The sequence below is a fragment of the Mesoplodon bidens genome (assembly GCF_964165515.1).
Source record: "Mesoplodon bidens genome assembly, chromosome: 9".
In the NCBI taxonomy this organism is placed as follows: Eukaryota; Metazoa; Chordata; class Mammalia; order Artiodactyla; family Ziphiidae; genus Mesoplodon; species Mesoplodon bidens.
Genome location: NC_138166.1, coordinates 11,513,767 through 11,525,576, shown reverse-complemented (window position 1 = coordinate 11,525,576; position 11,810 = coordinate 11,513,767). Strand labels below are relative to the sequence as shown.

General features: G+C 46.8%; 1 protein-coding gene across 6 annotated transcripts in view; it reads left to right on the top strand.

Annotated features, from left to right (window-relative positions):
* Positions 1–214: 214 nt before the first annotated feature.
* Positions 215–11,810, top strand: part of ATXN7L1 (ataxin 7 like 1) — a gene marked incomplete at its 5' end in the record, with an annotated part of 246,286 nt that continues 234,690 nt past the window's right edge. For all 6 annotated transcript variants that reach the window (XM_081243475.1, XM_081243481.1, XM_081243480.1 and 3 more), the window contains 2 exons: positions 215–395; positions 903–971. In XM_081243475.1, the coding sequence (XP_081099601.1) occupies positions 215–395; positions 903–971 (250 nt within the window). The remainder of the gene's footprint in view (positions 396–902; positions 972–11,810) is intronic.

Sequence of the window (11,810 nt, the reverse complement as noted above, 5' to 3'; positions counted from 1 at the left end):
CCCGGCGCGCGGCCCCGCCCCCGGCGGCGGGCGTGCGGGCGCCGGGCCTCGGGGCGTCTCTCTGGTGCCCCTGGCGGCGGCGGACGCCGAGAGCCGAGCCGAGCCGGGCCGGGCGCTGAACGCCGGCTCCTCCTCCTCGCTCTCTCCTCCTCCTCTGCCTCCCTCCCTCCCTCCCTCCCCCTTTCAGAACACTCAATGTCGGAACGTTCCGAAGATGACGTCGGAGCGTTCTCGAATCCCGTGTCTCTCGGCTGCTGCTGCCGAAGGAACAGGGAAAAAGCAACAAGAAGGAAGAGCAATGGCGACACTGGATCGCAAAGTGCCCAGTCCGGAGGCGTTTCTGGGCAAACCCTGGTCCTCCTGGATCGACGCCGCCAAATTACACTGCTCCGACAGTAAGAACCCCACCGCCTCCTCCTCCTTTTATTACCCTGTAACCTTTCCATTCACCTAGAGCCACTGGGAAAAAGTGTGTGTGTGGAGAGAGAGTGGCCCCCGGTGTCCTCCATGCTTCTCCCTCTCTCTAAATAAATACACACAGAGACAGATCATCAATGCACAGAGAGAGGCCATGCTGCCAGGGCTGTCTGTCTGTCTGTCTGTGCCCGCTCCCCGTGGCAGCCCGCGGGGTGGGCTTTCACAGCCCCACGGTGTATCCGTTCAAAAGGCTACTCTGTTGCTGCTTGCATAGTTTTTTTGGTACCTATCTGGGCCAGGTAGATGGAAATACGGACTTGGGAGAAAATGTTGCATTGTCAATGTTTGAAAGATTTTCATATCCAGTATTTATATCGATCTGTTTGCAAATAAACACTCTCCCTCCCCCCCCTTGACTTTGGCTCCCCCCCTTTTTTTCTCTTTTTGTCCTTATTTTCTTTTTTCCTTTTCTTTTTCATCTGCAGATGTAGATTTAGAAGAGGCTGGAAAAGAGGGTGGAAAAAGCAGGGAGGTTATGAGGCTTAATAAAGAAGGTAAGTGGAGCTACTGGCATCTTAGTGTTAGCATGTGTGGCAGAATCTTCACAGGATTTCGACTATAATGTGAATTGTTCTGCTGGGTACAGAGTGACTAAGGCTTGTCAAAAATTGAGCACGCCCAGGTGACTACTGCTTCGTGTTAACTTCTTTCAAAGTATAAATACAACTGGGGGGTAGAGGCGGGGAGGTTGTTGACGGCAGAAGTTTCCTGCACTTCAGCTGGAGTCCACATTTGGACCTTCTGGTGCATATCTGCCATTCGCCTTTGGAGCATCATTGCCAAATGGTGTGGGGTGGAAATCGCTGAAATGAGGAGCGGGGCTCCCTTCACAAGCACCCCAGCCTTCCTCGTGGGTAAATACACAACAATTTAATGAACCCGATGTGGTTAATCATCCCAGCAGCTACTTCTCCACTCTCCCCTGAAAGCCGTGGTACGTGGCAAACCTTTGCAGCAAGTTACGTTTGGCACGCTTTGTGTTTGGTCACAGATTGTTACGTGGTGAGCAGGGTTAGGGGCATCTGTGTGTGCAGCCCCCAGCCGGTCACCCATCTCTGCTTCCCCAGCATGGAATGGAAATACAGTACCTGAAATGGGACGCAGTGAGTAGCTAGGTCATCCCAGGCGGAGGCAGGCGAGTGAAGCCACAGCCTACTGGAACTGGGCATCAAACACACATGGTCGTCATAAATAAATCATAGCCTATTCGCGTTTGCAAGCCTGCCATATGTAACTCTGACCTGTGGGCTTCACATGGAGCAACTCCAGAGGCCACTTTCTGCTGAACAAATGGATGGGTTCATTTGAATTGTGATTTACTAACTCGTGTCTTGTAAACGTGGTTGGCTGAAATTGGGGGTGGGAGGAGGTGCAAGGGGGCAGAAGAGGTTGGGCAGAAGAGTGTTGAAAGAGTTCAGCCATAACTAGGCCATAGGAGCCTGGCTCATCCAAAATGAATGGAGAAAAGGCCATTAGACACAAAAGAACGGTCTCCCTCATAAACCGCGGTGTCACCCTGGTAGGCAGCTGAAACCTGCTTGGAAAGATGGAACTCATTTTGTGGATCACACCTCAGACAGTCGGTTTTCTGTGCCCAATCATTTCCTGACCATCCAGTGAGAGGAGAATTTGTGCTTCAGAAAAAATGACATGGAGGTTCAAATGCATGCATATTCAAGGACAGCGCTCTAGCGTAATGTTTCTGCTAATTAAGCACTTTGGGAACGAAACCTCATTCTAAAGATGTTTGCTTCTAAATATCTTAGTGTGACCTTGACGTGTGTCTTTAGGATGCACAAGGGAATGATGTCAAGTGGCCTTCTTACAAGTGGCAGCTTATTTGTGCTCAATGTCCATGTGTGTTGGCATTGGGAAGTATCACTGGAGATTGTTTTTCTTCACAAACTCTTAACATCTTTAAACGCTTACAGGACTCAGTTATCAGACCAGTGGCAATGAACAGGTTTCCACGAAAGAAGATGAAGTTGTAAAAACCTTTAAAGTTGAATAAAGGTTGTGGTATGGCCCAGAATTGGCACCTCTCAGACCTGCGTGATAGATTATGACTATAACACACAAAACTCACATTCTGCACCCTTCTCTGGGCTTCTGTTTCAAAAAACTCTCATTCTCAGATTCTCTTTGCCTCATGAGAAATAGATTCTTTTAAGGAAAAAAAAAAAGTAAAGCTGTCCTTTCCTCAGAAGTCACAAGTGGTACATCCCGCTTGTTATATTGTTTTCCTGTAAAGGTACAAAGATTTAGCTTCTAATGATATGCATTTGCATTAAGGACCCCCACTGTTCAGTGTAACATGCAATTGCTGAGTTCACCAAATAGCCATGGATGGGCTGAAATCTCTTTGTTCGTGGGCCTGGTGGAGCAGGTCTGGGTTAGCAATTCCTGGAGGTCTTCCTGGCATGTGCACACAATTTTCTTTATGGATAGCGTATACATATATGAACTATATATCTCTTCGCCATGGTGAGGAGTTTAAAGGTTGAGCTGAGACTTGGTGTCAGGGTGTTTGGTTGCCAAAGTCCCCAGAAACACTGGTTGCCTTAGTGTTGCTGTTGACCTTGTTGGAGCCATCGTGTGGCAGGTCTCAGGATGAATATGTGGTTGTGGATGGATCTCTGCAGGACAAAACATGGCCTAGGTGTGATTGTGTTTCTCTGTATGTGAGCATACATAGACTGACCAGGGTGTCATCAACAGTAGGCAGGTCTTGAGATTTGTGCTTTAATAGCAATGAATAGATAAAGTTTAGGAACTCCAATTAAGAAATGAAGGTATATGATCCAGATTTTGATACTTTTTTTATTGTGGTAAAATAAACATAACATAAAATTTACCATTTTAACCATTTTAAAGTCTACAATTCAGTGATACTAAGTACATTCCCAGTGTTGTACAACCCTCAGCACCATCCATTTCCTGAACTTTTTCATCATCTCAACCAGAAACCCTGTCTCCATTGTATAATAATTTCCCAGTCCCCCTCCCCCAGGGTCGAGCCCTGGAAACCTCTGTTCTATTTTCTGTCTCTATGAAGTCGCCTATTCTAGATACTATATATTTGCAATACGTGTCCCTTTGTGTCCAACTTCTTTCACTTAACATCATGCTTTCATTGTTCATCCGTGTGGCAGCGGGTATCAGAATTTCATTCCTTTTTACGACTGAATAATATTCCATTGTATGTACATGCTGTGTTTTGTTTATCCGTCGTCTGTTGATGGACATTTGGCTTGTTTCCACCTTTTGACTATCGTGAATAATGCTGCTGTGAACATTGTGATATGATATTTTTTATAGACTAAGCTCAGGGAAAAAAATTAGGCTGGGAAAGTGAAAAAATAATCATTTTACCTTCTGCCTCCATCTGGCCACAGCTTCAGAAGACACAGGAAGGACTTGCAGAATTTTGAACAACCTGGTTATTGAAAGATAATTCCTTCTGCGTTTCTTGAACCTTTTTCTACTTCAATTCTCCACCTATATCAGTATGAAATGTTAACTGAATGCTTTGAAATTTCTGTAGTAAAGTCTTCACATTCATGTTATTATTTTGTCCAAAGTTAGCTAAAATTATGGTCAAGAGGAATTTGGCAAATACTTTTGAACCTTGCCAGATCATCACCTGGGTTCAGAAGGTGTTGTTAATTCCGTGCTTGTGTGTGGTCATGTGGGGTTATGTTGAGGGCATCCTGAAGTGGTGAAGGGAGCAGGGGAGAGGACTTTAAGTCCGCTTCCTAATCCTGTATATGACTTTGGGAATATCACTTCCCTTGTCTGGGCCTGTTTTCTTTCTTGTAAAGTAAGGGAGTGGATTAAAAGTCTCCTGAGGTCCCTTTGAGACCTCTGAACCTAAGTTTCTCTGTTGAATGTACCTACATTTGAGATGCAGTCATACTAGACAGGCTGTTTTTTGAAGAAACTTAAAAAAAAAAAGCAAGCCCTCACATTAAAAATATCTTACACTACTACATCCTGGGTTTATTTTCTCCTTTTATAATCTCTTGGTGGCAAACCTCACTGCATCTCGTACAAAAGCATATTGTGCTGCAAATAGTTTGTGAATGGTATGTGGCCTTTAGGACTCTGAGAAAACTGAGGGTTTTAGTCCAAAGCCCAGGGTGATGTATTCCCCATAGTGGAGAGGGGGTTGACCTCAGTCAGCTTGGATCCATCAAGCACTGAGATTTCCTAAGAGGAGGAGTCCCAGAAACCTGATCAGCCTAATCTAATATGTGAGCTGCCATTATGATAGAAAATTCCAAGGCCATTCATCTAGCTAACCTTTTAAAATAATTTTCTCACTCCAGCTTCATAGATTTATTGGAAGACTTTTTTCAAGCTAATTGGGGAAAAGCTCTGTGATTTAGAAAGATGTCTCCCTTTTCTAATTGCCTCACCTGAACTTTTTTTTTTTAAGAACATCAGTTCATAAATAAGGACCAGGTGCATATAGCTCGTAAGTGTCCTGGACTATACAAGTTCGGAGATAATAACAGGGTTGCTGTAAGGATTTACTGAGATAATACAAAGGGCTTAGCACAAAGTAGGTGCTTAATGAATATGTGCCTTTATTATTTTTTAGATGTTATTAGGATTATCATCATCATGTATTAATGAAGCTAGTTCTAGAAAATTTTATTATTATAACCAACTAGGATTTTTAACTAATCAGTGATAAACAGAAAAGATATACTCAATCAGAAATTTCATTTTTAGAGTAAACCGTGTTATACTTTTATAAAGCTAAGGATTTTTTAAAAACTGATTTCTGTGCTATCCATGCTTTTAATGGAGTACAGCTGATATGTAGTCGTTGATAACTTTTATCAAGAGCTAGAGAAAAATACTTTGGCATTTTGGGGCTTATGGCTGAGAAAGGTTTACAAAGTTCTTTCTGGGGACCAGGAGGTCTAAAAAATAATTTTTTAAATAATCGATCAGTTGTCTAATCTGATCAGTGAACATAGAAAGTCCTCAATGGGTCGTTGTCTGGGTCTTTTGGAAGCCTACCCTCATTACTTCGGGCATTTGTCTGTCAGTGTTCCCAGGTGTTTCGATTTGATGTAGGTAAACTTGTGGAATGCTTCCAATTTGAAAACTGTTCAGGGGCCAGTAAGATCTTGCTGTGACTGTGAGAGTTTGCTGTTCTCCTGAGATGCTGGTAGAGTCAGGCTGGACCACAGGAGGAAGCACGGAACATGGGAATGTGTTCAACTCAAGTCTAGGAGTCTTGCGTTTATGGCTGGATGGGAGCAAATCGGAGTAAAGCTGGCAACTGACCTGGTAAGAATGGAGGGTTCTTAGAATCCAAGCCAGGGAAGCCAGCGACAAGTGGTGGTGATTTCTAGTAAACTGCGGACAGTTCCCCTTTATCATCCTACACACAACTCCATTGTCTCTGCTAATAGGCGATAGGAAGACACCAAGTCCACAGATTATATCGATAAACCTCCTCTTCGCCGTTCATTTCAACTTCTTTCTCCATTAAGCCTACCTTCCTCCCCTGTTGCTAACGAGCAGCAACATTTGTTCACTTTGGCGCTTCATTATCATCTCTCTTCTTTTGCCCAGTGCTTGGGATGAAAGGACATGAGAGACAGAGTGGCCTCAAGGTGGTAGGGAGGAAAGATGAAAAGGAGGAGAAGGGCTTGAACAATGAATCAGCTTCACAGCTGCATCCCGCCGATGGAGGGTGGGGGGGGGGGAGTGCCAGAACCAAAGCCGAAGGAGGGGATTTCCAGCACCATCTAGTTTTGAAAATACAAAGCCTCTAAAATGACTATCTCTTTATATATACAAGTATTTCCATGTGCCTGGGTTCTCGTGTGGAGAAAATGTGGCTTTGGCTCCTTTCAGAAGGCACGGTTACCCTGTGCTGGGTTCTCATCATGTGTCAGTCTACATGAATGATGCTTTTATCTCTGGAAAATGTAGACTATTTCCCTCTCTCTATCTCATTTAAATGCTTCTTATTTTTTTAAAAATAATGTTCACGTGTTACAAAGTTGAGAAGGGTATGCAGTGAAAAGAAAGTCTCCCTTTTACCCTTGTCCCCAGTTGCTTGTGTGTCTTTCCCAAGATAATCTATGTGCATTCAAGGAGATACATAGATAGTTTTTGCTGCCTGCTTTCCCCCCACGGCTGAGAGCATCCTATAAGTTTTGCCTAGTGTCTTGCCCTTTCCATTTATCTTAGGGAGTGGTCCCCATCAGTTCACGAGGAGCTACTGCAGTGTCTTTTTGGTGCCTGCTTAATGGGAGGATGGTTTAAGCCCCTGGGTGTCTTGCTTAGTTTTTTAATACCCCCTCCTGCTTTCTTGGCCCCTTTCGTGCATTTGAGACAGACAGTGGGACAGCACTGGGCTAGGCCTGGGGGGATAGCAGTGAAAAAGCGCAGCCCTTGCGTTGTGGCGCTCCCATCCTAGCAGCCAAGGCAGACATTAAAAAAGTCGTGGCGGCCGTGGTGAGTGTTCTGAAAGGGAACATTGGGGTACTGTTGGAAAGCATGGCAGGGGGCCTAATTTAGGTGAGGGGTTCAGTGAACGCCTCCCTGAGGAAATCTTATTTATGCCAAAACCTGGAGAATGAATGGAAGTTATCCGTATACAGCGCTGGGTGGGACGGAGTTAAAGGAAACAACATGTGTGCAGGCCCAAAGTGAGAGAATATAGAATGTTCTAGGAACTAAAAAGTCTGCTGCTGGTGTGACGATAGCAAAGCAGAGAGTGGTCTAAAGTTTCTCAGCAGGAACACTACTTCTTTGCGGTGGGCGACTGTCCTGTGTGTTGTAGGATGTTTAGCAGCATCCCTGGCCTCTATCCCTAGATTCCAGTGGCACCTACCCCTCCCTTGAATTGAAAAAACCAAAAATGTCTCCAGACATTGCCCACGGTCCTGGGGATGGGGTGGCAGCGTACCAGATCACCCTGATAGAGAATCAGTGGTGTAAGGTGAGGCCGGAAAGGCTAAGAACACAAGAAAAATAGACTCAACAATATTCTGCTACCATCTTTCTGTTTCTTAGGCCTAAGTTCCCGGTGAGGCAGCCTTACTGAATACTTAGCAGGCAAGCGTGGAGCTGTGACTGTCCCCCGCACGGTGCCACCTTTGGGAGCATCTAAAGAGAGAAGACTCCATCCCTCACGGAGTTCTCCTCCAAAGGTTTCCGAGACGACCCCTCCAAACCTTTGTGTCCATTCTGTAGTAAATGGTGACGGCACTGAGATTCAGGTTCTAATTCCGGGTGGCCCAGCCCTCTGTCACTGCGGGTGGAGGAGACCCCAGGGCGCCGATTTGGATAATGACGGCATTTATTGTACGGGGGTCCCTGATGTCGAAAGCGTCACGGTGAAGCATTAAGGATTTCAGTTTATATTTAAAGTCAGGCTGGAAATACAACTGGTGTTCTGTGCAGTTGATTACCCATGGGATTTGTCTGAGATGGGGATCCACGTGATGGAGAGCAAAGCGGCTGGTTTCAGGATTTCCACATTAAGGATTAGAAAATAGGAAGGGCAGAGGAGGATCGGGTTCCTGAGGGCTCTGGCCTGTGTGCCGAGTGGTCTGAGGCATTATTTAGGCCTGGAAGGCCACGTCCACTCTAGCCAGTGGCTCACAGAGGCCCGCTATCTCCGCTTCAGAAGTGATTTAGGGAAGTGAGGCAGATTTGGGTTTTGCCTGGTTTTCTGTGTACATCGTGTTTATATCCTTTGGGCTAAGCTTTCATTCATGACGCTTGGCTTCATTCATGACATCCTTTGGAAGTAGACATAAAATGGTAGCAGCAGACACAGGGAGACCCTGTCCTAATCAAATCCCTTTTATCCAAGGACCCCATCCTCTGAGGTGGCCCAGTGTTCATGTCTGGAAACTAGGATCATTTAGTGACTGCAGTAGAAGTGACATCACCGAGATGGTGACATAGGTCGTTCCCGACTTTGCCCCTCCTCACAAGAACTACTACCAACTATTCATGGACAAGACACCACTGGAGAAGATCCTAGAACACAGGGGTGAGGCTGAAGCACACCCCTGTGCCACAGAGAGCCAGACAGATGGCTTTAGAAAGGTCAGAGGAGCAGCTACACATGACTGCGTGCCCCTGCCCCAGGCCGGCAGCACCCTTGAGGAGAGGCTGCCCCTCTCCTTGCAGAGGGCCGCAGGGACATCCACACCCACCCCCCAGTGTGTGGGTCACTTCTTGGGAGCCCCGACGCCAGTCTTGCCTCGCGGGGACCATGGGGGCATCTCCAGGGCTTGACCACTGGGAGTCCAATCATGACCGCAGCAATCAAAGGTGGCTCTGATGGAGAGGGAGAGGGTTGGCCGGTGGGTTGACCTTTTTCTGAATTGTCGAAACTGAATGTCAAGGATTGACTTCCGTGTGTCTCTCTCTCTCCTAAAATTCTTGGTGCGACCTTCTGCCGAGGTTGGGTTCCCAGCTCATGCTGGTTGGCTGGCTCTCTCTCCTGTGGCAGAGCTCAGATTGGCCACATCAGCCAAATGGACTTGGATTTGGACCCTGAGGCCCTTGAACTAATGCTGAGAGCCTAGGAAAGCACTTCCTGCAAGTGAGCTGAGGCCGAGGACCCTGACCATGCCAGCGTTAGACTTGGCTACGCAGTTGCCTCTAAGTCAAGCTGGAATTCCACTGTGGGGAAAGCTTTTTTTTTTTTTTTTTTTTTGTGGTACACGGGCCTCTCACTGCTGTGGCCTCTCCCGTTGCGGAGCACAGGCTCCGGACGCGCAGGCTCAGCGGCCATGGCTCACGGGCCCAGTTGCTCCGCGGCATGTGGGATCTTCCCGGACCGGGACCCGAACCCGTGTCCCCTGCATCGGCAGGCGGACTCTCAACCACTGCGCCACCAGGGAAGCCCCAAAGCTTTTGTTTTTATGTGGATGCTTTGTCTTTGTACCTGTGGTTTCATAACACAATTCTACTTGCCAATTTCAGGGATCAGGTGCTTAAAGAAAAAAGGAAACCAAGTAAATACTGTCTAGGGCAGGACAGAGTAACATCAGGAAGATAAAAGTGACGCAGTGACGGGCTCCTTGAACATAGAAGCAGTCATCAGTGTACCTGTTCTGTGACGCCAGTTGCGGTTCTCTGAACATTAACAGTTCAAGGACCCCTTTGGCTGGGGGACTGTGGGAGCAGGAGAGCTCTGTGACCCTGCCGCAATACACCAATAGGTCATGGAGTCCTGGGTTGGGGGTGGGGAGACAGGACATCCAAAGTGATGACACTGACCAGGGTATGGAAGATGGTTGAGACACATTCCTAGTTTGGTTGGATCAGACCAAGGTGGTATCTAGCTCTTTTTCAGAGCATAGTGGCCACAAAAAGACAAATACGATATGATTTCACTTCTATGAGGTTCCTAGGGGAGTTATATTCATTGAGACAGAGAGTAGAATGGGGGTTGCCAGGGACTGCGGGAGGGGGCAAGTGGAGAATTTGTGTTTAATGGGTACAGAGTTCCAGCTGGGAAAGATGAAAACGTTCTGGAGTTAGATGGCGGCGACAGTGAACTGAACATGTAAAAATGGCTAAAACGGTACATGTTTATGTTATGTATATTTTATCACCAAAGTGCATTGGCATTGCAGGCTTAGAAGGTTCATGGAGCATTATTTAAATCTGGACTCAGCCACTTAGTAGCTGTGTAATAGGATAACTTTTCTGAGCCTCAATTTCCTCATTTTCGGAATAGGAATAATAGCGGCTCTCAGGGTCGATGTGAAACCACATGAGGTGCTATGTGGCATACAGTAGGTACTCAATGATGTAAGCTTCTCTTATGATGACCGTCGCTTTGACCAGGCACTTGGGTCCTCTTCCGTGCCTTAGCCGAGCTGCCACTTCCAGGGGACAGACGGCATCCTTACTGCTCCAGGAGTGTGCCTTGACTCACTAGGCATCTTTGGTCAATATTTTGTCCCTCATGCTTTAAGGATGCCAGGAAGAAAAACAAGAAGAGTTGGACCCATGTCCCTGTGCTGTGAGTTTTCAAGGGCAAGTCAGGTTCAGTGTTTTCCAAAGTGTGGTCATTTGGGGGACCCTGTGTTGAAATCCCCTAGGTACTTAGCATCCCAGGCTGCAGTGACACTGAATCAGAAGCACTCAGAGTGGAACACAAGAATGTGCATTTGAACACGCTCCCTAGATGGCTCTGATGTTTACTGAACTTTGGTTACAGGAAGTGGCTCTCGACCCTGCCCACCTTGGGAATCCTTTGCGAAGCTCTTTAAAGGCCGAGGCACCAGGACCACTCCCAGACACTTGGATCCCGTAGGTCCAGTTTAAGGGGTTCTGCTTATATGTTTTTAAAAATTTCTTCTTCTTCTTATTTTTATTATTATTATGTGTTTTTAAAAATAACAATCCTAGCTGCCGTTTACTGGGCATTGAGAAGGTGCCAGACTTAGAGCCAAATGTGCATTTTTCTCACTTAACCCTCATGACACTCTATAAGGCAATTCCTGTATCAGCCTCATTTTAGAGAGTAGGAAACTGAGTCTCAGCGAGGTGAAGTGATTTACCCAAGGTGATACAGCAGGGAAGGAGAAGAGCTGGGCTTTGAACCCAGAGGCAGGCTGATTCCAGAGGCAGTACTCTTAAGCACCGTGTCATAATATTGCCCTAGGAGCAGGGCTAGGACTAAGGGGAGGCCGGCGGGGCCCCCAGAACACACATTTAAAGATGCACACACAGGCTCCTGCAAATGCAGAGCGAGGGCCTCCTTAAATGCTGCACCCTGAGCACCTCACTCACCTCACCCTAGTACCAGCCTTGCCTCAAAGAGCATGTTCTTTAAGCAAAATGGTTATAGTTTTCTTCCCCCTCATGTGTGTAAGCCTGTGGCCTGCTGATGGGGCCCCAGGTCTCCCCCTCAGTGAAATGCTTTCTCATCCCCAGGCCCCAGCTCTGGGGCCTCTGTGGTCAGAGCCCTGGCCTCAGGGAAATCTCAGGAGCTGACTTAAACTGTTCCTTTTTGGGAGAAGGTGTTAGCAGAGATGGTTGCCAAGCAACTCCAGGGGCATCTATCTACAGTGATGATTTCTCTTTTTTTTTCCCCCTTTTGAACATCTTCTAGGCCGCTTTTTAGTTTCCCTCTTGGCAGTGGGATTGTTAGTGATTTCATGAAGGGTGTGCTCCTCTGGATGATGGAACGGAGATTCCTTTTCAATACCCTCCGGTTAGAGGTGACCTATTGATGGGCAATGCGCCTGCTAAGTGGGTGTGAAAGACCTTTGCCTTCTTCAGCCACAGAGATACCCTAGTTGTGACTGGCTCTGAGGGGCAGTGACAAA